Source organism: Pelophylax lessonae, assembly GCF_965119305.1.
Source record: "Pelophylax lessonae genome assembly, chromosome: 11".
Taxonomy (NCBI): domain Eukaryota; kingdom Metazoa; phylum Chordata; class Amphibia; order Anura; family Ranidae; genus Pelophylax; species Pelophylax lessonae.
The window spans coordinates 116,217,094-116,243,546 of NC_138778.1; the positions used below are offsets into that span (position 1 = coordinate 116,217,094).

The 26,453-nt window shown below is 47.5% G+C and overlaps 1 protein-coding gene across 2 annotated transcripts in view; it reads left to right on the forward strand.

The window, feature by feature from the left end:
• The window catches only part of LOC309566332 (signal transducer and activator of transcription 5B), a 517,032-nt gene that overhangs the window by 401,298 nt on the left and 89,281 nt on the right, over positions 1-26,453 (forward strand). For both annotated transcript variants that reach the window (XM_082271444.1, XM_082271445.1), the window contains 3 exons: positions 5,193-5,323; positions 8,486-8,637; positions 21,526-21,681. In XM_082271444.1, coding sequence (XP_082127570.1) covers positions 5,193-5,323; positions 8,486-8,637; positions 21,526-21,681 — 439 coding nt within the window. The remainder of the gene's footprint in view (positions 1-5,192; positions 5,324-8,485; positions 8,638-21,525; positions 21,682-26,453) is intronic.

Consider the following 26,453-nt stretch of genomic DNA (forward strand, 5'->3'; position numbering starts at 1 on the left):
TGTACATACTTGAACGGGCTTGGAGAAGGAAAGGAAATGAGAGCAGAATCATTGCAAGCATTTATAATGGTAATACCAAAAGAAGGGAAAGGCACTACCTTATGTTCTAGCTACAGGCCAAATGCGTTATTAAACTCTGACATAAAACTTTACGCAAAAAGATTGAAAGAGCTGATGCCAAAATAGATCCATGCGGATCAAACAAGTTTCATACTGGGCAGAGAAGGGAAAGATAACGGGATAAGAACGTTACTCTTATTACAAAAAGGCTAGAAGGCTTAAAGCCCCTGACTGTCAATGGATGCTGAAAAAGCATTTGTCAGTGTAGACTGGGGGTTTATGTTAGAAACATTGGAAGATCTAGGTATTGGCCCTAGGATGAATTATTGGATTTGAACCCTATATAGGACCCCGACAAAGTTAACGGAAACCTTTTGCTTCCTTTTGGAATGTTCAATGGGACAAGACAGGGGTGTCCACTTTCGCCCCTGTCATTGGATCCATTATTGTCTTCCATTCGAAACAACGTAGACACAGGGGTGAGTAAAGGTGGAACCTGAAGAACATAAAGTAGCAGCATATGCCGACGACGTCCTGTTTTATATTTCTAACCCTAAAATAACTCGACCAAATGTAATAAAAGAGTTTAAAAATATGGGGGACTATCAAATCTTAAGATCAACCCAAAAAAATATGAAATTCTGAATATCGGGTGAAGTAAGCGTGAAGAAATAGCCCTGCAGAAGTAATTCCCATTTACATGGGCAAAAGCAGAGTTAAAATACCTAGGGATAAATCTACCTTAATCGTTCGTTTATTTCATACCAACTATATCCCTTTGCTAAAAGAGATAAAAGTAGACATTAAAAAACTTTCAATGCAACCCCCTTATCATGGCTGGGATGAATAAATATGGTCAATATGGTAATATTACCCAAAATCCAATACAAATTCCAAATGTTGCCAATAGATATTCCACAGACATATATTTTAAAACCATTAAAACATTGATTTTAAAGTTCATCTGGCAGGGAAAGAAGTCAGGAATACAGTACATGACACTTAGTAAAGAGAAAACACAGGGGGAGTTAGTGGCACCAGAAATTAAAAGATACTATAATGCAGTTATAGTATCACGAATGATAGACTGGACAAAAATAAATTCTGATAAAATATGGGTCAACATAGAATCCACAATAAGCGGCACACAGTTTAAAAAAAAATAAAAATTTGGATTCCAGCAAAATATAGGGACGCACATGACTTTACACACAATAGGACTAGAGTAGTATATAAAATATGGGACACTGGACGGTGTAACGTGAGAATTACCTACCCCGTGAGAAAAACCTACCCTCGTCACTTCCGGCCAGGAACAGCTGAGCAGCGCAGCAGTGCGCATGCTCAGAGCTCCGGATACCTGATGGAAGAACAGAGGAGCTGACTAGTGCGCATGCGCACTAGTATGGAAATATGTCGGTGTACCGTGAACAAAACCTACCCGCGCGGCGGTTACATAAAACAGCTGTGCAGCACTATGAGTCATCTCTGCTCCTGTCCCGGTCACTTCCCTGCTCTCGACAAGTAAATATAAAAGCGGCTCTCGGCTCCGTGATGTATGTTTTCATACACCCGCCGCCGCTTTTATATTTACTTGCCGATAGCAGGGAAGTGACCGGGACAGGAGCGGAGATGAGTCATATTGCAGCACAGTTATTTTAATGTAACCGCCGCATTACATACAGTGCCGTGCACCGGAAGTGACGAGAGGTAGGTTTTTCTCACGGGTAGGTAATTCTCACGGAACACCGGCACAAGATACTTCGCACCTGGGAATGAGACAGTTTAGCAATTGGATCAAAAATACACAGTTAAATATATAACACATGAAGATCATATCACAAGCTTAAAACTAGTGGGGAAAACATGTCTCTGAATTAATGGAGGTACTCTCAGTTAAAGCCCTTTGTGGGCTCTCTACCACAACCGATTAGATCTGGGAAGGACCTGAACCTAGTGGAAAAACTATGTAACCCACATACAAAAGTTAAACGTATCATATCCCAGATATACAAAATGCTAACAGAAATGGTGGGTCTGTGGAGACCTACATTCATAGAGACATGGGAAAAGGAGTTAGGAACATGAAAGAACAAGAAGTAAATGTATTGTTGAAATCTGCCCATGATTATGCGGTCAATATAAATACCATTGAAATGAACTATACATGTCTATCGAGATGGTATATAACACCCGTAAAAAAAAATGTGCAAAAATGTCAACCTGAAAGGTCCCCTCTATGTTGGAAGGGCTGTGGCATGTTGGGCACAATGGCCCACATCTGGTGGGACTGCCCTAAAATCCACGATTATTGGCAGAAGGTGCAACATTACATCGGGGAAATCACAGGAGTACATATTACTGATGATGGGTGGGTTTGTCTATTTCATAAAACTGGTAAATCAAAAAAACATTATAAAAGCATCATTGTCCTTAACTTATTAAAAGCAGCAAAGGGGGCAATTCCAAAAAAAATGGCTAGAACCTGAAAGCCATACAATTAGAGATTGGTGTAAAAGACCTGAGTATATCTACAATATGGAGTACCTGGGAAGCAGAGAGGAAGATCGGACAGAGAATTTCTCAAAAAAATGGGTTAAGTGGGCAGAGTTTAAGAAGACGAGTAAATATTTAGAAATTTGGACGGACTAGAGTACGAGGGGGGAACATAAGAAGATTAACCACTTAAGCCCCGGAAGATTTCACCCCCATTCCGACCAGGGGGTTTTTTGCGATTTTTTACTGCGTGACTTTAACGGACAATTGCGCGGTCGTGCGACGCTGTACCTAAACGAATTTCACGTCCTTTTTTTCCCACAAACAGAGCTTTCTTTTGGTGGTAATTGATCACCTGTGCGATTAGTGATCATGCGCTTTAAACAAAAAAAGAGCGTAAATTTTGCAAAAATAACAATATATTTCACATTTTTTTATATGAAATTCCCCCAAAAAAATGTAAAGATCAAAATTTTTTTAAGTTTTCGGCCAATTTGTTTTATGCTACATATGTTTGGTAAAAAAAATCACAAAAAGCGTATTTTGCTTGGTTTGCGCAAAAGTTATCGCGTTTACTAACAAAGGCAAAGATTTTTGTCATTTTTGGTGTTTTTTTTTTAACAAGTAATGGCGGCGATCTGCGATTTTTTTTTTTGCGGGACTGCGACATTGCGGCAGACAGATTGGACCCTTGACTGACATTTTTGACACTTTTGGGGTTACCAGTGACATTACTGCAGTAATCAGTGCTAAAAATATGCACTGTTACTGTAAAAATGACACTGGCAGGGAAGGGGTTAACTGTATTGGAGAGGGAGGGGTTAGGTGTGTCCTAGGGGCGTGTTTCTAACTGTATTGGGACATGTCTCCTATTGTAAAAACAGAGATCAACAGGTTTTACATAGGAGAACCGTCTAATCTCCATTTTTACACAGGGAGAATGACAGGCGGCTTGTTTACATAAGCCACCCGCCTTTCTCCCGCTCTACCGACGATCGTAGTGTGACCGGCGGACATCGGGTCCGCCGGTCACACGCGCGGACTCCTCCGTGAACGAGCCGCGGGGGACGCGCGCCTCAGCAGGCGCGCGCTCGCACGCTATTGGCTCACAAACCGGTCACAGGCTAGTGACGTATATATACGTCACTTTGCCTGCCCGGGGCTGACCGCCGCAGTATATCTACTTGCGGCGGTCGGCAAGTAGTTAAGAAGAAAGGGGGGGTGGTGTAATAGATGAGTTTTACTGATTGGTAGGGGAAGTGGGAAGGAAATTGGGAGCGGTGGGGGGGGGGGGGGGGTTGAGGTTTGGGTAATGGTTGTAATAAGACTGCTGAAGTGTATTTGTATTTGAAACTCAATTCAATTTAAAATTTTGTTTTAAAAAAAGTCACAAAAAAGGAGACAAGAATGTGCCAGCATGTATAACTTGCCTTGCAAGGAGAACTACAGGAAACAGCTGGCCATCAGGAAGCTTGATGGCGAATGGAAAATAATATATATATATGTGTGTATACATACACAGTGGCGAAAATAATTATTTGATCCCCTGTAGATTTTGTAAGTTTGCCCACTTACAAAGAAATGAACGGTCTATAATTGTTATCATAGGTGTATTTTAAATGATTAAGACGGCAGAAAACCCAGAAAAAACACATGATACAAATGTTGTAATTCGAGTTGCAGTTCAGTGAGTAAAATAAGTATTTGATCCCCTACCAACCAACAATAGTTCTGGCTCCCACAGTCTGGCTACAGTATGTGCTCATGTGGTACACAGATTAGGGCTGTCAATTTAAGAAGGCGCTCCTAACGACAACTCATGTGTTCGAATCACTTAGCCACTGTAATATTCTGGCCACCATGTTCACATGATACAGTAGCTTTTTGACGCTTGCCTGAGTCCATAAAAAGGTTAGAATTTATGTTGCTGGCAGTGTAGAAGGTTTACACTATGCCCTGTATTGCCTCCCAGGCAGGTTTTTTGTATACGACACTGTTTAACAAAAAGTCAGTTGGTTTATGTGCAATCACACAGAAACTGGCAAGCTGTTATAGCCCTTCCCATGCATGACTACATGACCAACACACACAGATGTATCTGACAATGTCACCTGGAGAAAAGGGACATCTTTGTCCTAAATTTTTTGTGGCTGATTGGTTTTCCATTAAAGCTTTGATGTAAAGGAGCAGTTTCTCTACAATTGACTGCTGGATAATTTTTTATTACATGGGTGGTGCCACCAAATGGTCTACCCTGGTTCTCATTAGCTATGTGTGCAGATGCTATAGGTTTTCTGACTGTACCCTTAAGACATGCAGCTGTTGAGAAACTATTATTTTCTACAATGAAAAGGGAATGACTACTGAATACATCGTAGGATACATACTTTCTGTTATTTGCAAATATCTTTTATGGCAGATGAGCTGATGGAACCATTAGGTGGAACTTCATGGCGAGATTACATGACAGCCTAAAATCCAATAAACCTCCCCTTCTTCCTTGAGGATGTCCGCGAACTTAAATGATTTTCTAATATGTACTGTATATTCAGTTGTAGCTTGTGGTTTTTGGTTTAATATGACACTTTGTTTCTATAAGTGACAGTGTGTGACTTGCTTCTGTTTTCTTTTCTCAGCTCAGTTTACCCAGTTGACCCAGCTAACCCCCCAGGAACGTATGCCTCGTGAAGCTACATTACAGCAGCGACAAGCTTCCTTAGAAAACTGGCTTCAGAGAGAGGCCCAGACTCTTCAACAATACAGATTGGTATGTTCTAAAGCTGACATCATTTTAACATTTCCGTCATCATGTCTATCTACTCTGAAGTGTAGGTTGCTTTGTTAATTGAGTTACTAGTGGCAGTCATGTATTTATTCTATTGTTGGTTTTTCAGGCTGCTAAATCTAATTACATCTAAAGAATAAAGAATAGGTCACTTTTCTTCCTTGGTTTAAATGACTGTGCTTCTTTTGGTGTCGTGTTACTATCACAATGGGCAGTATGTACATTTTGTAACTGTTATCAAGCACTACAGGTAGCATCAGTGTGTTCTGGTGCTCATTTTTGCTAGAGCAGAGTCTTGATAACATTCAGACATTCATCAGAGAGCCTTGTTTGTGAAGTAAAGGGATCCTTACCACAACTTGAGGCAGTAGAAAGAAGAATCAACATTGACTATTTGTAGTCCTTATGCTGCTAGCATTAGTAGTTAGGAAGTATATCATACTTCCTTGTTTTACCTTTTTTTTTTTTTTTTTTTTTTTTTTTTTTTTTTGTGATTTCTCAGCAAGATAGCATGGAGACGCATCGTAGTTCCACTTTAAGGTGTTAAGAATCTTAGGTAAAACTCAGAGATAACACTGATAGAGTGTAGATAGAACAGGATTGTTGTGAACTGTAACCTTACAGGAGATGATTAGACATAGCGTAAGTTTTGATGATTGCCAACCAGACTTTGGGAAAAGCTGTTTTAATGACTATATTCATGTAACTTTTTAGGTTTATTGACACTTTAACCTGTACCTGAACTTAAAATGTTAAGATTTGCCTCTAGTAACTCAACTAACAAAACAACATGCACTTCAGATGCATCTGAATGGGCTGCTGTACCTATGAAAAATGCAGGGAAAAAGTCCCTGCACCTTTTTCAATTGTGCTCAAAGAATTAATGGCACGCGTCTGCTAACAGCAATGCGTTTTTGGTGCCGGAAAACGGAAGCGTGAGATTCACATGTAGTCCTGCACTTGCAGAATTGTGAATCTAGTCAAATGCCCTGCTGCCTCTGATTTCTAGTCTCATGAACTTTGGAGTGAAATTTGATTAAGTCAGTACTGTGCTGCTCACTGTTCTCCTTGCTGAAGGCTCTGACTAAAGGATGCAAAACCCTGCCTCTCCCAAGTGTGCTTCCTCCACACAGACACAGTGCAATGTAAGGCATAGAAAGTCAGTCATTGGGGAACAGTCTGTTTGGAGACCACAGGCAACACTGGTGACTAGTCCTTTGCCCCTCTGCCTGTCTTTTTGGGCATAGCCTCCACAGTTTAGTTCTTCTTTACGTACAGTATACATAGGTTTGGTTGTGACGTCTTACTGCAGTTTGAATGCCAACATTGCGCTTTGTACTGCTGCTTCAGTTTTGGTTCAAAAATTAGCTTATCCTTTTGCAGAGTTTTTTTTTTTTTTGCATAAAAAAAAAATAATATATATTTTTCTTGCTTGGTGACATTTTTAAAAATTTCTCTAAATTACAAAAAGATTTACCTTGGCTTCTTTTAAATTATTTAGTAATTGAAATACAGTATAAGGCCTTGAATTTAGTGGGTTCCTTGTATTAGTTGCCATGAAAGAGGCATCAACTTTTTTTTTTTTTTTAACTAAGTGTATAAAGTTGACAAATTATTTAATTTCTTATGTTTATTCAGTGGCCTCACAGAGTTGCTTATTAGAGAAATTTATTGTACCTGCCTGGTGCTGGTCTATGAACTCTCACTGACCATTGGTTATTCCATGATCCTGACTTTTATAGCTACAGAACAGCTCATGATGAGGCAGAGACCAGAGAGTTTGCACACAGATTAAAAGTGGTTAAAATACATGTAAAATAGGTAAGTTTAGTGCAGGGGTCCTCAAACTGCGGCCCGCCAGGGTCCTGAGCCCGGCCCGCCTGCCAGGATGTATTATTCATGTTGTTTTTTTTTTTCCTGAATCACCTAATTAGAGCCAGAGGCTCTAATAGGCTTCAGAAAAGGGTGGACCCGGGGTGCAGAGCACTGCGCCCTAGCCCACCCATTTGTGTGACAATAGCGAATGAAATTCGCTATTGTCACACGGATCCTCCTCCTGGCCAATCAAGAAGTGGGTCCGAGACCCACTTCCTGATTGGCCGAAAGGCAAACCCATGCCATTGGCCGAGGAGGAGGCGGGAGGACTCGAGGAGACACGGGGGACTGAGGAGAAGCCGCTGCAGGTAAGGGCACTGACTGGTCTCTCTGCATTGAAGGGGGCACGGCACGCTGGTCTCTCTGCATTGAATAGGGGCACGCTGGTCTCTCTGCATTGAATGGGGGCATGGCACGCTGGTCTCTCTGCATTGAATGGGGGCACGCTGGTCTCTCTGCATTGAATGGGGGCACGCTGGTCTCTCTGCATTGAAAGGGGGCACGCTGGTCTCTCTGCATTGAAAGGGGGCACGCTGGTCTCTCTGCATTGAAAGGAGGCACGCTGGTCTCTCTGCATTGAAAGGGGGCACGCTGGTCTCTCTGCATTGAAGGAGACATGCTGGTCTCTCTGCATTGAATGGGGGCACGCTGGTCTCTCTGCATTTAATGGGGGCACACTGGTCTCTCTGCATTGAATGGGGGCACGCTGGTCTCTCTGCATTGAATGGGGGCACACTGGTCTCTCTGCATTGAATGGGGGCACGCTGGTCTCTCTGCATTGAAAGGGGGCACGCTGGTCTCTCTGCATTGAAAGGGGGCACGCTGGTCTCTCTGCATTGAAAGGGGGCACGCTGGTCTCTCTGCATTGAAGGGGGCACGCTGGTCTCTCTGCATTGAAAGGGGGCACGCTAATCTCTCTGCATTGAAAGGGGGCACAGCACGCTGGTCTCTCTGCATTGAATTTGTTTATAGTGTTTTCCAAACTATAGTCCGGCCCCCAACAGTGTCTGAGGGACCGTGAACTGGCACCCTGTTTAAAAAGTTTGAGGACCCCTGGTTTAGTGGCTACAAAGAGTTATATGCCTATGGACATTGGTACTGTGTATATACAATGCTCTCAGGCAACAAAAAGCTAAATTATAATAGTGACAAAGCAACAGCGTTCTCACTGTCTTATCTGCCATATCACTGTAGCCCATGGTTTTGAATTTGGCCTTGCTACCTTTTCCAACATATTTTCAATTTTATCTTACAATGCTGCCTATGCAGGATCTGTCAGAGAAGCACCAAAAGACTCTCCAACTTCTACGCAAGCAGCAAACAATTATTTTGGATGACGAGTTGATCCAGTGGAAGAGACGGCAACAATTGGCAGGAAATGGTGGACCTCCCGAAGGAAGTTTAGATCTATTACAGACTTGGTAGGTGGTGATTCAAGGTTCCAAAAGTAGCAATGTTACCATCAGTCAGTTTGTCATGGTTTTTTACACACCTGTCTGTCGCCTCCTACTGCTTGGATCTGAATTTGTGGCATTTCCTTAGCCTGGTCCAGCAAATTTCATTCTTAAAGGGGGTTTCAAACCAATTAATCTTTTGTTTTGTAATTTGGAAAATATTACAGATTTGACTCTGAGAGCATGTTCAAAGTTTAGGGATGCACAAAGATTTTTTGAACCTGTAATCTAACTTTGTGTGAAAACATTTATTTATTAATTTGTTTTAATGACCAACTGAAATTTTGTTTGCTTAGGATAAATGGAATAAGTCCGTAGCTCCAGATGTTTTTTTCACATGGTCAGCTTATTTGAGACAATAGTGTCAATATATAATGATTAAAAAAACAGTTTGTAATTTAAACTTTTGAAAATAAAGGGGTATATGCAAATGCCAGGAGCCTAGCTAATAAATTGGATGAGCTGGAACTGTTAGTACATGAGGAGGACATAGACCTTGTGGGAATAACAGAAACTTGGTTCGACCCCTCACACGACTGGCTGGCCAATATTGATTCGAGGAGAAAAGATTTAACCTTAGGCTACGCAGGGGGTTATTTTACAGTAAGGGCTACAAGATTGTGGAATTCTCTACCACAAGTGGTAGTAACTGCTGGGACTATGGCTACTTTTAAAAGACGTGATCAGTAGGGCGGTGGACGTGATCAGTAGGGCGGTGGACGTGATCAGTAGGGCGGTGGACGTGATCAGTAGGGCGGTGGACGTGATCAGTAGGGCGGTGGACGTGATCAGGAGGACGTGGTCAGTAGGGCAGAGGACGTGGTCAGTAGGGCGGAGGACGTGGTCAGTAGGGCGGAGGACGTGGTCAGTAGGGCGGAGGACGTGGTCAGTAGGGCGGAGGACGTGGTCAGTAGGGCGGAGAACGTGGTCAGTAGGGCGGAGGACGTGGTCAGTAGGGCGGAGGACGTGGCCAGTAGGGCGGAGGACGTGGCCAGTAGGGCGGAGGACGTGGCCAGTAGGGCGGAGGACGTGGTCAGTAGGGCGGTGGACGTGGTCAGTGGGGCGGTGGACGTGGTCAGTGGGGCGGTGGACGTGATCAGTGGGGCGGTGGACGTGATCAGTGGGGCGGTGGACGTGATCAGTAGGGCGGTGGACGTGATCAGTAGGGCGGTGGACGTGATCAGTAGGGCGGTGGACGTGATCAGTAGGGCGGTGGACGTGATCAGTAGGGCGGTGGACGTGATCAGTAGGGCGGTGGACGTGATCAGTAGGGCGGTGGACGTGATCAGTAGGGCGGTGGACATGGTGAGTAGGGCGGTGAACATGGTCAGTAGGGCGGTGGACATGGTCAGTAGGGCGGTGGACATGGTCAGATGGTCAGTAGGGCGGTGGACATGGTCAGATGGTCAGTAGGGCGGTGGACATGGTCAGATGGTCAGTAGGGCGGTGGACATGGTCAGTAGGGCGGTGGACATGGTCAGATGGTCAGTAGGGCGGTGGACATGGTCAGATGGTCAGTAGGGCGGTGAAAAGGTCAGTATGGCAGTGGACATGGTCAGTGGTCGGGCCAGAAGATTTTAATTTTTTTATTGTTTTTAAAAAAATTTAGGAGCCCCATTGGGAGGCTTTGCTGAGATATCAGAGGGAGAGGGGATGCCGGTAGCACTGAAGGGGAGGGGGGGGGGGACCAGGGAACACACAGAAAACAAGTAACCTGGATACAGGGCCAGTGCAGGGATTTTTGTCTACAAAGGCAAAGGTGCATTTTGCAGCTCCCCGTTCTCCACCACCATCCTCCCGCCAAACCTGCCACACACAGTAACACCTTCTGTATTAGAGTGCCACAATCTGGGTGAGGGAGCAAAGGGGGTACCTTCAGAAGGGGGGGGAGTGTTAAAGTTAGTAGCAGATTTAAATACACTGACAAACTGAAGCCAAACTCCAGTGAACACTTTATAATCAGTTACAGTAAAAATATTTTTTTTTTTCCTTTTAGGATTAAGGATTTACATAAAAAAAAAATATATATTTCTCTTACGTCCTCCGACAGTCGCTGCCCACTTCATATTCATCACCAATGGGGGGGTTATGTCCTTTATTCCGTAGGAGTAGCTAGGCAATAGAATATGTTAGTACAAAGACTTTTAACATATCCCACCCCCAGGGGGTGGTCCCCTCAGTACATAACCCTCCACTTCCTGTATCCAACTCAGTTTCATTTGTCTAGCTGTCAGGAGTAGCTGGAAGTTTCTGTGCTGGGGCACCTTGTCTCAGCTCTCTTTCCTTTCTTTGGATTTTATTTGAGTTTTTTCTCTCTTTCTTGTTAGCTGTTATTTTACCAGCGTTAGTTAGTTCTTTGGAAGAAGAGGATCATGCGGGCTGCGTCTCGGGCTGACCCCCCTGGTAGCAGGCTGTGGGTCAGTGGCTTCTCAGCCCGCCATCGAGCGTTCAGTCAGGTATCGCTCCTGAGTTATCTGAACGACCCATCCCTGTTCCGTGCAGGGATGCTAGGTGAGGTGGCTACCTCACCGGACGCTGTGCGGTTTCTCAACCCACCTTCTGATGCGTCCTGGATGCGACTCTCCCTGCCTCATGTGCAGCGGTTTGTTCGCCTGTGCGGGTCCCCCACGCCATGTAAGAGGTAAGTGCATTTATGTGGGGACCTGTCTGTCTGGGGGGTGTCAGTCTGGGACTGTGTACCTTGCCCTATGTTCACACTATTACGTTTTCCCTATCTCTCACATTGCATGCTGTGGGCTGCAGGAGGGGGGGCTGGCTGCACTCTGTGTCAGTTTTCTGTCTGTGTGAACGGCTGTGTGCTGTGGGGCTTGAGTTTCTCATGCTTGGGGCACATTACAGCGCCGCTGTGGCGGTTTACCATGTTCCTTTTTTGGGCAGATGGTGTGTTTTACTTCACCCTCATGGGGTGTGGGAGCGGCGGTTTCGGCGCCAAAACGGCGCCATTTTGGCTGCGATCGCTCCGGCCGCATGTTTTACATGCATGGCGGCCATTTTCTTGTAGCCTCCATAGGCTTTAATAGAGCGCCCTGTATGCCAGCACTTCCTTTCCTTCAGGAGCACCGCAGGCAGCAGCAGCAGCACCGATCTCTACAGGTTCATTTCTCTCTATTCCCTGTATCCTACCTTGGTATACTTGTCCCTGTGGGGGTCCCTTGTGTGGGGTGCTTAGTGTGAGTGGGCTACGCTCTCTTAAAGGGGCGGTCACCCATTTATTTTTGCTACTACAGGGGCATGGATTCTCAGGAATGCTAGTTTCCTGCCAATTTAGTGGGAAGCCAGGGGACTGCGGTTTCCCCCCCCCCCCCCCGGGGGGGATTTGGCTGCGATTGTGGCTAGCCTTGCGACTCAGGTGCAAATGCTGGTGGCTGCTCAATCCTCTAAAAGGCCCAGAGTTTCAATTTCCTCTGATTCAGAGGGTGATGGTACTGGGGCTGCTGTGGCAGAGATCTCCTTATCGGGGTCTCGTTCCTCCCTGGACCTTATAGGGTCAGAAATGGAGGCTGAGGTAGAGGGGGTTGATAATTCTCCCCCTGGCTCGTCTGAAGAGCTTGCATTCAAATTGGTTGCTTCTATCAAGCAAACTCTGCGTTTGGAGGAGGACGCATGTCCTCCAGCTGCCTTGGCGGCTTGTGGGACGCAGAAAAGGCGCAAATCATCGCAGATGTTTCCATGCACTGATGATTTTCAGCGCGCTGTGAAAGAACGATGGCGTAATATACGCAAACCTTTTGCTGTACCAAGTAGGTTTAAGCTGCACTACCCTTTTACGCCTGCTACTGATGGGCGTTGGTGTGTCCCCCATCCGGTGGACCATGCGTTAGCAGTTTTGAACAAGTCCACTGCGATTCCTGCTGAAGACACCCCGGTGTTTTCCGGGATGCCACGGACAAGAGGATGGAGTCCCTTGCCCGTCGTTCCTGTTCTATTGTGGGTTCTATGTTGAAAGCTTTATTTGCTTCACTTATGGCGGCCCAGGCGGTCGCGAGCTGGACGCAGGTGCTTAGGCGTGTCCTGGTGGCTGATTCTGCCCCCCAGGCGACTTTGGATATGGTGGATAAAATCCACCAGGGTGTCATGTATTTGTGTGATGCGGACCTGGATATGGTTCCGTTGGCTGCACGTGTACACAGTGTGGCGGTGTTATCTCGCCGCCTGGTTTGGTTGAAGTGTTGGTCTGTGGATCAATCTTCACGTAAGACCTTGGCCAATCTGCCTTTTGATGGTTCTCGCCTTTTTGGCGAATCCCTGGATGCCCTAATTAAAGGGGTCACGGGGGGTAAGAGCACGCTCTTACCTCAATCCCACAAGACTAAGACGGCTCCTGGAAAAAAGAATGCCTTCTTTCGGCCCCCTCAGGGGTCCTTTCGTGCCTTTCGGTCACACTTTGGGGCAGCCGTCCATGGGTCAAGGCTCCCGCCAGTAGCCGTGGGCAGGTAAGCAAAAGTCCGGCCAATCCGGTTCTGCGGCCCACAACAGTGCGGCCTGAAGGGGCGCCCTCACCCAATTCACAGGAAATCGTTCGATCTGGCTACTAGATCGAGTTTCTCTCTCGGCCGGAGAGCAGGTTTTTTTCCCTCAAGTCTTCTGTTATCCCCGGAGCTTTTGCGGGACCTGCATCTAGCGGTGCAGAACCTGAGGGCTCAGGGAGTGGTGGTCCCGGTGCCTCATCGGGACAGATTTCGAGGGTTCTATTCCAATCTGCTCACCGTGCCCAGGAAGGAGGGCAAGGTGCGTCCGATTCTGGACTTGAAGGCGCTGAACCACTTTGTGCGGGTGCGCAAGTTCCGCATGGAATCCCTGCGGTCGGTGGTGGCTGCCCTGGTTCCGGGGGAGTTCATGGCTTCCATCGACTTGAAGGATGCGTATCTTCACATCCCAATTTTCGAGGGTCACCAGAGGTGCCTTCGATTCGCCATAGCGGAAGATCATTACCAATTTGTGGCGTTGCCTTTTGGTCTCGGCTCCGAGGGTGTTCACCAAAGTGTTGGCACCGGTTCTGGCTTTGTTGAGGGCCCAGGGCATTTCGGTTCTGGGGTATCTGGACAATATTCTGGTTCGGTCTGCGACCAGCCAGAGTCTGGAGAAGGATCTGTCCATCACGTTGCAGACTCTGCAGGAGTTTGGTTGGACGATCAACTTTCCAAAGTCGACATTGTGCCCATAGGTTCGGATTTCTTACCTGGGTATGATTCTGGACTCTGTCCAGGCGAAGGTCTTCCTGCCGGAAGAAAAACTCGCAGCTCTTCAGGAGGCAGTCAGGTCCCTCAGGGACGTTCCATCTCCGTCCATTCGGACGTGCATGCGGTGTCTGGGATTGATGGTCTCGGCTTTCGAGGCGATTCCCTTCGCCCAGTTTCACACACGGGATCTCCAAGCGGAGATATTGTCCAAGTGGGACGGGCGTCCGCAGTCTCTGGATCTCTAGATGTCATTGAGTTCTCAGACCAGAAGGGATCTTCTGTGGTGGCTTCAATCCCCCTCAGTATCGGGGGGCAAGTCTTTTCGTCCCCTTTCATGGTCGGTGATCACCACGGACGCCAGCCTGTCTGGCTGGGGTGGTGTTCTGGGCGTTCTGTCCGCCCAGGGTGTTTGGTCGACGGAGGAATCCTCCCTTCCGATCAACGTTCTGGAACTGCGAGCGATACTCCTCTGTCTTCGTCGTTGGACGGACAATCTTCACGGCTACCCGGTTCGGGTGCAGACGGACAATGCCACGGCGGTGGCTTACATCAATCACCGAGGGGGCACCAGGAGTGCCCGGGCGGCTCGTGAAGTGGCCGCGATTCTGTATTGGGCAGAGACGCATGTCCCGGCAATATCGGCAGTTCACATTCCGGGGGTGGAAATTTGGCAGGCGGTTTATCTGAGCCGCCGGACCCTGGACCAGGGGGAATGGTCCCTTCACCCGGCTGTCTTCCAGATGTTGTGCGCGAGGTGGGGTCTTCCGGAGGTAGACCTGCTCGCGTCTCGTCTGAACAACACAGTACCACGGTTCATGGCAAGGACGCGCGATCCTCGGGCAGACGCGTCGGACGCGTTGGTTGCCCCGTGGCTTCAGTACCAACTGATGTATGCGTTCCCACCGATTCAATTGCTGTCCGGGTTCCTTCGCGGAACCGACCACGGTGATTCTTGTGGCACCGGACTGGCCTCGCCGGTCCTGGTACGCAGACCTCATAAATCTGGCAATCGACGCCCCGTGGCGTCTGCCTCTTCGAGAAGATCTTCTGTCGCAAGGACCGATCTTCCATCCTGCTTTACAGTCGCTGGCTTTGACGGCCTGGCTGTTGAAACCGAGGTCCTGAAGAACAGGGGTCTTTCCCCTGAGGTCATTCACACCTTAATAAATGCGAGGAAGTCTTCCTCGGGGAAGGTTTATTACCGTACTTGGAAGGCGTATTTTGCCTGGTGCGAATCCAGGGGTTTCTCTCCTGACACTTATTCGGTGTCTAGGGTGTTGCCCTTCCTTCAGACGGGTGTTGACCAGCGTCTGGCGCTGGCCACGATCAAGGGTCAGGTGTCTGCTTTGGCCGTTCTTTTTCAACGGCCTGTGGCATCTGATTCTTTGGTTAGCACTTTTGTGCAGGGGGTACGTCATCTGATCCCTCCTAGGAGGGACCCTCTTCCCCCTTGGGACTTGAATCTAGTTCTATCAGTATTGCAGCGTGCTCCTTTTGAAAGGATCAGGGAGATCTCGCTGTCTTTGTTATCCAAGAAGGTCGCTATCACCTCGGCTCGTCGAGTGTCGGGGCTGGCAGCCTTGTCCTGCAAGTCTCTGTATCTGGTTGTGCATTTGGACAAGGTGGTCTTGCGACCTAACCCTTCTTTTCTTCCAAAAAGGGTTTCGGACTTTCATCTCAATGTGGACATTGTCCTACCTTCGCTTTGCGCGAAGCCGAAGCGTCCGACGGAGGTGTTGCTTCACTCCTTGGATGTTGTCCGGGCGATTAGAGTCTATCTCAAATCGACTGAGTCATTTCGCAAGTCGGATGCCTTGTTTGTCCTTCCGGAAGGTCCTCGGAAGGGCATGGCGGCGTCGGCTTCTACAAACGCCAAATGGATCAGACAGACCATTGATCAGGCCTATGCTTTGAAGGGGAAAGTTCCCCCTGTACCTGTGAAGGCGCACTCTACCAGATCTCTGAGTACGTCTTGGGCCTGTCGTCATGGGGCCTCTGTGGCCCAGGTGTGTAAGGCGGCGACTTGGTCGACCGTACACACTTTCACGATATTCTACAGAGTAGATGTTCAGGCATCGGCTGATGCTTCCTTTGGCCGCAAGGTTCTTAGTGCGGCAGTTCCCTAGAGCCCTTGTTACGGGTTCTTTGGCTTTTTGGGATATTTGTTTTTTCCCTGGGTTTTCTTGCTCCTGTTGAGCGAGTGTTTTGTTCTTATGCCCAACTGGTTTCCTTCCTTTGGTAAGGTTCCTTTCTCTGATGGGGAGACGGCGTTGCCTTGGGCGCGGCTGCGTTCTTCCCACCCCTCATGTTTACACTGCTTTGGGACATCCCCATTGGTGATGAATATGAAGTGGGCGGCGACTGTCGGAGGACGTAAGAGAAAACGGAATTTTTGTAAAATCTTACCTGTAAAATTCCTTTCTCTGAGTCCTCCGACAGTCGCCGCCCCCGCCCCTCTTTTGGGGTTTTGATGTACTCTCTACTGCTATTCCACTGAAACTGAGTTGGATACAGGAAGTGGAGGGTTATGTACTGAGGGGACCACCCCCTGGGGGTGGGATATGTTAAAAGTCTTTGTACTAACATATTCTATTGCCTAGCTACTCCTACGGAATAAAGGACATAACCCCCCCATTGGTGATGAATATGAAGTGGGCGGCGACTGTCGGAGGACTCAGAGAAAGGAATTTTACAGGTAAGATTTTACAAAAATTCCGTTATATATATATATATACAGTGGGTACGGAAAGTATTCAGACCCCCTTAAATTTTTCACTCTTTGTTATATTGCAGCCATTTGCTAAAATCATTTAGGTTCATTCTTCTTCCTCATGAATGTACACATAGCACCCCATACTGACAGAAAAACACAGAATTGTTGACATTATTGCAGATTTATTAAAAAAGAAAAACTGAAATATCACATGGTCCTAAGTATTCAGACCCTTTGCTGTGACACTCATATATTTAACTGAGGTGCTTTCCATTTCTTCTGATCATCATTAAGATGGTTCTACACCTTCATTTGAGTCCAGCTGTGTTTGATTATACTGATTGAACTTGATTAGGAAAGCCACACACCTGTCTATATAAGACCTTCCAGATCACAATGCATGTCAGAGCAAATGAGAATCATGAGGTCAAAGGAACTGCCTGAAGAGCTCAGAGACAGAATTGTGGCAAGGCACAGATCTGGCCAAGGTTAGAAAAAGATTTCTGCTGCACTTAAGGTTCCTAAGAGCACAGTGGCCTCCATAATCCTCAAATGGAAGACGTTTGGGACGACCAGAACCCTTCCTAGAGCTGGCCGTCCGGCCAAACTGAGCTATCGGGGGAGAAGAGCCTTGGTGAGAGAGGTAAAGAAGAACCCAAAGATCACTGTGGCTGAGCTCCAGAGATGCAGTCAGGAGATGGGAGAAAGTTGTAGAAAGTCAACTATCACTGCAGCCCTCCACCAGTCGGGGCTTTATGGCAGAGTGGCCCGACGGAAGCCTCTCCTCAGTGTAAGACACATGAAAGCCAGCATGGAGTTTGCTAAAAAACACCTGAAGGACTCCAAGATGGTGAGAAATAAGATTCTCTGGTCTGATGAGACCAAAATAGAACTTTTTGGCCTTAATTCTAAGCGGTATGTGTGGAGAAAACCAGGCACTGCTCATCACCTGTCCAATACAGTCCCAACAGTGAAGCATGGTGGTGGCAGCATCATGCTGTGGGTGTGTTTTTCAGCTGCAGGGACAGGACGACTGGTTGCAATCAAGGGAAAGATGAATGCGGCAAAGTACAGGGATATCCTGGACAAAAACCTTCTCCAGAGTGCTCTGGACCTCAGACTGCGCCGAAGGTTTACCTTCCAACAAGACAATGACCCTAAGCACACAGCTAAAATAACGGAGTGGCTTCACAACAACTCCGTGACTGTTCTTGAATGGCCCAGCCAGAGCCCTGACTTAAACACAATTGAGCATCTCTGGAGAGACCTAAAATGGCTGTCCACCAACGTTTACCATCCAACCTGACAGAACTGGAGAGGATCTGCAAGGAGGAATGGCAGAGGATCCCCAAATCCAGGTGTGTAAGACTTGTTGCATCTTTCCCAAAAAGACTCCTGGCTGTATTAGATCAAAAGGGGGCTTCTACTAAATACTGAGCAAAGGGTCTGAATACTTAGGACCATGTGATATTTCAGTTTTTCTTTTTTAATAAATCTGCAACAATGTCAACAATTCTGTGTTTTTCTGTCAGTATGGGGTGCTATGCGTACATTCATGAGGAAGAAGAATGAACCTAAATGATTTTAGCAAATGGCTGCAATATAACAAAGAGTGAAAAATTTAAGGGGGTCTGAATACTTTCCGTACCCACTGTATACCGTGCCTTGCGAAAGTATTCGGCCCCCATAAACTTTTCGACCTTTTGCCACATTTCAGGCTTCAAACATAAAGATATAAAACTATTTTTTTGTGAAGAATCAACAAGTGGGACACAATCATGAAGTGGAACGAAATGTATTGGATATTTCAAACTTTTTTAACAAATAAAAAACTGAAAAATTGGGCGTGCAAAATTATTCAGCCCCTTTACTTTCAGTGCAGCAAACTCTCTCCAGAAGTTCAGTGAGGATCTCTGAATGATCCAATGTTGACCTAAATGACTAATGATGATAAATAGAATCCACCTGTGTGTAATCAAGTCTCCGTATAAATTCACCTGCACTGTGATAGTCTCAGAGGTCCGTTTAAAGCGCAGAGAGCATCATGAAGAACAAGGAACACACCAGGCAGGTCCGAGATACTGTTGTGGAGAAGTTTAAAGCCGGATTTGGATACAAAAAGATTTCCCAAGCTTTAAACATACCAAGGAGCACTGTGCAAGCGATAATATTGAAATGGAAGGAGTATCATACCACTGCAAATCTACAAAGACCTGGCCGTCCCTCTAAACTTTCAGCTCATACAAGGAGAAGACTGATCAGAGATGCAGCCAAGAGGCCCATGATCACTCTGGATGAACTGCAGAGATCTACAGCTGAGGTGGGAGACTCTGTCCTGGGGACAACAGTCAGTCGTATACTGCACAAATCTGGCCTTTATAGAAGAGTGGCAAGAAGAAAGCCATTTATTAAAGCTATCCATAAAAAATGTAGTTTAAAGTTTGCCACAAGCCACCTGGGAGACACACCAAACATGTGGAAGAAGGTGCTCTGGTCAGATGAAACCAAAATCGAACTTTTTGGCAACAATGCAAAACGTTATGTTTGGCGTAAAAGCAACACAGCTCATCACCCTGAACACACCATCCCCACTGTCAAACATGGTGGTGGCAGCATCATGGTTTGGGCCTGCTTTTCTTCAGCAGGGACAGGGAAGATGGTTAAAATTGATGGTAAGATGGATGGAGCCCAATAAAGGACCATTCTGGAAGAAAACCTGATGGAGTCTGCAAAAGACCGGCGATTTGTCTTCCAACAAGACAATGATCCAAAACATAAAGCAAAATCTACAATGGAATGGTTCACAAATAAACATATCCAGGTGTTAGAATGGCCAAGTCAAAGTCCAGACCTGAATCCAATCGAGAATCTGTGGAAAGAACTGAAAACTGCTGTTCACAAACGCTCTCCATCCAACCTCACTGAGCTCGAGCTGTTTTGCAAGGAGGAATGGGCAAAAATTTCAGTCTCTCGATGTGCAAAACTGATAGAGACATACCCCAAGCAACTTACAGCTGTAATCGCAGCAAAAGGTGGCGCTACAAAGTATTAACTTAAGGGGGCTGAATAATTTTGCACGCCCAATGTTTCAGTTTTTTATTTGTTAAAAAAGTTTTAAATATCCAATAAATTTCATTCCACTTCATGATCGTGTCCCACTTGTTGATTCTTCACAAAAAATTACAGTTTTATATCTTGAAGCCTGAAATGTGGCAAAAGGTCAAAAAGTTCAAGGGGGTCGAATACTTTTGCAAGGCACTGTGTATATGTGTGTGTATATATATATATATATAAATATATATATATATATATATATATATATATATAAATTGTAAAAGCTGATCATTGTAAGCACCCGTCAGTGGGAGATGGTTTGTCATATCCCTCTAACTGCTACCTCTGAGAGAGCTTGTTCTGTTGAAAAATAACAGACTTACTGACCAGATTACCAGAGGAAAATAAAAGAAAGTCTAAACAAGAAAACAAATGTAGCCACCCCAACTAAAAAGGGTACCTGGACAGTGTTACAGAAGGGGGGCAGTGTGACGGGAAGTGTTGAGGGACAGTTTGCCAGGAGGGGGCAGTATGGGGGGGGCAGCATGATGGGAGGGGGGGCAGTGGAGGGCAGAATAGGGGGAAAGTGTGCCAGGTGGGGGCAGCATGATAGCAGGGGGACAGTGGAGGGCAGTATGGGGTGGGGGGGAGCAGAGTGACAGTTAGTAGGACACCTGAAACACTATACTCGCTGGGCAGTGCATTTCCTTACACTCTGCTGTGGCAGGGATTGTGTTTGTATCTACCTAGGCGTGAGTGGCCTCAGGGCAGGGAGCATTTCTCCTACCTTGCCCAGCAGCAGGAAAAGCCTTGAGACAAGAAGCGGGGGTTGAAGCCGGAGTTGGGGGGGCAGAGCTGGGAGGCGGTCCTAGGTGCGGATGACTACTTGTCAACATCGTAAATACAGCTAGCACCAGGCTGGATAGGAGGTCCGGTGGGGCGGCATATGGTAGAACTGATCCCGCCCCTGCAGCCACTGAAAGCCCTGCATGAACCAGGATGAGAATGGAGGAGATCGCTTCTCCTATATGCCACCTCTCCTGCCCGCCTATACACCCTCGTGCTAGCTGTATCCACACAGTGTGAGCAAGTGACAAGCAGTTATCCATACCTAGGACCGCCCCTGGCTCCGGCTAAAGCACAGGTGTAGACAAACGGGACAGGGGACCTCCACGGGACCCCTGCAGCACGGGGCCGGGTCGCTACCGCGACCCTTGTGACTGCTATAGATACACCACTGGCTACTATAAAGCATGAAGCAGCTTGCTGCATCTTAGAAAATCAGAGGTTGGTCAGAAGGTGGTTAAAAGCCACCTGTGAAGAACATAGGACCTTTTCATGCAAGCACTTTCTGGTTCCATTCAGCAAGGGGATGGGGTGTAATGAAGTCTTAGTTGCCCATTTAAAGAATTTATATTTCAAACTTGCTATCCTGCAGCTGGTAATTTAAAGAGGAAGTAACGTTTTAATTTTGAACTGTACCTTCAGGTAAGTCTATAATTAGGCTTACCTGTATGTACTGTGAATATATCCTAAACTTGCACAGTTTAGGAGATATTCAGAGTACATGCAGCCAATGGCATCATCGGCACATGCACTCTGAAGGTCGGGCTTACCGTGTCAGACCTTCATAGCCTGTGCCGTAAATGTGATGTCACTGCGGCTCCGGACACTCACCGCCCCGGAGCTTGTGAACCCAGAAGAAACAGCGGGAAGATGTCAGCTGTTTCAGCGGTGTGCAGACGCTGCTGGAGGGCTTCATCTAAGGTAAGTATTTCATAATTACCTAGTATACGATGCATACTAGCTCATTATCCCTTTCGTCTTACATGTTTTTTTGTTTTTTTTCTCATGGTTTGCAACCTCTTTCATACCTTCTCTTACCAGGTGTGAAAAGCTTGCAGAAATAATATGGCAAAATCGGCAACAGATCAGGCGAGCGGAACATCTTTGCCAACAGCTTCCCATTCCTGGTCCTGTGGAGGAGCTTCTAGCCGAACTCAATGCTACCATCACTGACATAATCTCAGCTTTAGTCACCAGGTAATGCAACTTATAAAAAAAAAAAAAAACATTTTTTAATTACTTTGCATAACTATGCAAGTTTCAGCTGAAAGGATTCACATGTGTGAAAAAATTATTTTATTAAACATGGGATTCTTTCATAAACATAATGCTGATAGCAGTAGTGTTGTATAATTTTAGGATCGTACAGTAGCCAATCAGATGTCAGTCTTTTGCAAGTCATATGAAAGATTTAGGCTTCTTGCACATTGGAGTAAAAAACAAAATTTCTTTTTTTTTTTTTTTACTGATCTGAAAACATGTACAATATTGTCTATGGAACAATGCAGACAGCAGATCCATAACACAGAGACGAGAAAAAAAACAAAACAAAAAAAAAATTTAGGTGCAGTAATTTATGGGGATACGCGTGTTATACATGCTTATATTGCAACACTAGCAACTAGAAGAAGAGGAAAAAAATGTACGCATGCATACGTATACGCACATTTGCACGTGTATAGGCAAGGTCTTTCCGAAACATTTTACTCAGGATCTTTCTGTCAGCAAGATTCTGAGTATAAACGTTCGTTAATTATTAGGTCCCTGTGCAAGAGGCCTAAGGCTACATTCACATGGCCATAACACAGCCGTAAACCTTTTACTGATCATTAGGCAAGGAACAAAAGTTGCAAAAATGATCAATGAATAGATACATTTTCTTGCTTTACGTCCAGGCCACTTTTTGCAACTTGGCACTGTGCTATTTTAACTGACAATTGCGCGGTCATGCAACGCTGTACCCAAACGAAATTTCTCTTACGTCCTCGGACAGTCGCCGCCTCTCCATATTCGTCACAATGGGGTAATTGACCTTTGCTCCGTATGAGTAGCTAGGCAACAGAATATGTCAATATTAAAGCTTTTATCATATCCCACCCCCAGGGGGTGGTCCCCTCAGTCAATACCCTCCTGCTTCCTGTATCCATACCTCAGTTTCATTGTCTAGCTATCAGGAGTAGCAAGCTGTTTCTGTGCTGGGGCTTTTTGTCTCAGCCTTTATCTTCTTTTTGATTTTATTTGAGTGTTTTTCTCTATCTTTACTTAGCTGTTTATTTTTTCAGCATTAGTTAGTTCTTCTGATGAAGAGGATCGTGCGGGCTGGGTCTCGGGCTGGCCCCCCTGGTCGCAGGTTGTGGGCCAGTGGCTTCCCAGCCTGCCATTGAGCGTTCAGTCAGGTTTTTTCCTGGCATGTGTGAACGACCCATCCCTGTTCGCTGCAGGGATGCTGCGGTGAGGTGGCTACCTCACTGGACGCCATGCGGTTTCGCACCGCAGTTCTGCTGCGTCCTGGCTGCGACTCTCCCTGTCCTCTGTGCAGCGGCTTGATCGCTTGTGCGGGCTCCCCACGCCATTCAGAAGGTAAGTGTACTCTGTGTGGGGACCTGTCTGTTTAGTGGGTGTCAGTCTGGGACTGTGTAACCCTGCATTCTGTACACACTATTGGGCTCCCTGTCTGTTTTGCTGCTTCTGTGGGCTGCAAGGAGGGGGGCCATCCTACACTGTGCTGTGTTGCAAGTGGTGTATTTTCTCTGTGTGACAGGCTGTATGCTGTGGGGCATGGTGTGACGCATGTTATGCATACTTGCGGCGGCCGCTGCTGCGGTCCGCCATTTTTTTATTATTAGCTTATGCTGGCCATTCCTGTGTGAGGAGAGAGGCGCTTTTGGCGCCAAGCGCCGCCATTTTGGCGGCGATCGCTCAGACCACATGTCATCGCTGCATGCTCTGCCTTTGCAGTCCCCCACCGGCGGCCATGTTTGTGGAGCCTTCCATAGGCTTTATAGGAGCGGTCTGTATTACATCACTTCCTTTGCCCTGAGACCAGCGATCGATGCAGCAGCCTGAGGGATCTCTCCAGGTTTATCTTCCTTATTCCTGTATTCATTGCCTAAGTTTGTTGTACTTCTCCCTGTGGGGGTCGGTGTGTGCTGTGTGTGTGCGGTGGGCTGCGCTGCCGCGCTCTTAAAGGGACAGTACCCCTTTTTTCCTGCAAACTTTTGGGGCATGGATTCTCAGGAAAGCAAATTTCCTCCCACTTTAGTGGGGGGCCAAGGGTCTGCTGCTTCCCCCGAAGGGGGCGATTTGGCTACCATTGTGGCTAACCTAGCTGCTCAGGTGCAGATGCTTGTGGCTGCTCAATCCACAAAACGGCCCAGAGTTTCAATTTCCTCTGATTCAGAGGGCGATGGTGATGGGGCTGCTATGGCTGGGGTCCCCTTATCGGGGTCCCGTTCATCCCTGGACCTTGTAGGGTCGGAAGGGGAGGCAGAGGTTGAAGGGGTTGATGATTCTCCCCCTGGCTCGTCTGAAGAGCTTGCAATCATGGATGAATTGGTTGCTTCTATCAAACAAACACTGCATTTGCAGGATGAACCATGTCCTCCTGCCGTCCTGGCCTCTTATGGGACGCAGCGGAGACGCAAATCATCGCAGGTTTTTCCTTGCACTGAAGATTTTCAGCGCGCTGTTAGTGAACAATGGCGCAATATAAATATATGTTCAAGCTGCGTTATCCCTTCACACCCGCCACTGATGAACGTTGGTGTGTGCCGCCTCCGGTGGATCACGCGGTGGCGGTTTTGAATAAATCTACTGCGATTCCGGCGGAGGATACCCCGGTGTTCCGGGATCCCACGGACAGGAGACTGGAGTCTCTTGCCCGCCATACTTACTCGGTTACCGGTTCCATGCTAAAAGCTATTTTTGCTTCCCTTATGGCAGCTCAGGCTGTCGTGGATTGGACGCAGGTGCTCAGGCGCGTCCTGGTGGCTGATTCTGCCCCGCCGACAACGTTGGCTATGGTAGATCAAATTCATCAGGGTGTCATGTATTTGTGTGATGCGGACTTAGATTTAGTCCCTTTGGCTGCACGTGTGATTTGGCTGAAATGTTGGTCTGTGGACCAATCTTCTCGCAAAACTCTGGCTAATCTACCTTATACGGTATCTCGCCTTTTTGGCGACTCCTTGGATACGCTGATAAAGGGGATCACTGGGGGTAAGAGCACGCTCTTGCCCCAGTCCCACAAGGCTAAGGTTGCTCAAGGTAAGAAGCATGCTTCGTTTAGGCCCGCTCAGGGGTCCTTTCATGCCTTTCGGTCGCACTATAAGGGCAAACCCTTCAAAGGCCAAGGCTCCCAAAAGAAGCCATGGACAGGTAAGCTAAAGTCCGGCCAGTCCGGATCCGCTGCCCATAACAGTGCGGCCTGAAGGGGCGCCCTCACCCAGTTCTGGGGTGGGGGGACGTTTGCTCGGTTTTCTTCAACCCTGGCTGGCCCGCGTTCGGGATAGGTGGGTTCAGGAGATCGTTCGGTCCGGTTACAAGATCGAGTTTCTCTCTTGGCCGGCGAGCAGATTTTTTCCCTCAAATCTTCAACTGTCTCCGGAGCGTTTGCGGGATCTGCACCTGGCGGTGCGGGACCTGCGGGCTCAGCGAGTGGTGGTTCCGGTGCCTCATCGGGACTGATTTCGGGGGTTTTACTCCAATCTGTTCACTGTGCCCAGAAAGGAGGGCAAAGTACGTCCGATTCTGGACTTAAAAGCTCTGAACCGCTTTGTGCGGGTTCGCAAGTTCCGCATGGAATCCCTGCGCTCGGTGGTGGCTGCTCTAGTTCCGGGAGAATTCATGGCCTCCATCGATTTGAAGGATGCGTACCTTCACATCCCCATTTTCGAGGGTCACCAGAGGTACCTTCGATTCGCCATTGCGGAGCATCATTACCAATTCGTGGCGCTTCCTTTTGGTCTCGCTTCGGCTCCGCGGGTGTTCACCAAGGTGCTTGCACCGGTTCTGGCCTTATTGAGGGCCCAGGGCATCTCGGTCCTGGGGTATCTGGACGACATTCTGGTTTGGTCTGCGACCAGTCAGGGTCTGGTGAAAGACCTGTCCGTCACGATGCAAACTCTGCAGGAGTTTGGTTGGACGATAAACTTTCCAAAATCGACGCTGTGTCCGTTGGTTTGTCTTCCCTACCTGGGAATGATTCTGGACTCTGTTCAGGCGAAGGTCTTCCTGCCGGAAGACAAGCTCAGGACACTTCAGGAAGAAGTCAGGTCCCTCAGGGACGTTCCGTGCTCGTCCCTCCGGACGAGCATGCGGTGTCTGGGATTGATGGTCTCGGCCTTCGAGGCGATTCCCTTTGCACAGTTTCACACGAGGGGTCTCCAAGCGGAGATCCTGTCCAGGTGGGACGGGCGACCTCAATCTCTGGATCTTCAGATCTCGTTGAGTCCTCGCACCAGAAGGGATCTTCTGTGGTGGCTACAATCCCCGGCGGTGTCGGGGGGCAAGTCTTTTCGCCCTCTTTCGTGGACGGTGATCACCACGGATGCCAGCCTGTCGGGCTGGGGTGGTGTTCTGGGCGTTCTGTCCGCCCAGGGTACTTGGTCGGAGGGGGAATCCTCCCTTCCGATCAACATTCTGGAATTGCGGACGATAAATCTCTGCCTTCGACGTTGGACGGACAGGCTTCAGGGCCGTCCGGTTCGGGTGCAGACGGACATTGCCACAGCGGTGGCCTACATCAACCACCAAGGGGGCACCAGGAGTGCCCGAGCGGCTCGGGAGGTGGCCGACATTCTATCTTGGGCCGAGATGCACGTCCCGGCGATATCGGCAGTTCACATTCCGGGGGTGGAGAACTGGCAGAGTCGCCAGACCCTGGACCAGGGGGAATGGTCACTCCACCCGGATGTCTTCCGGATGTTGTGCGCGAAGTGGGGTCTTCCGGATGTGGACCTGTTCACGTC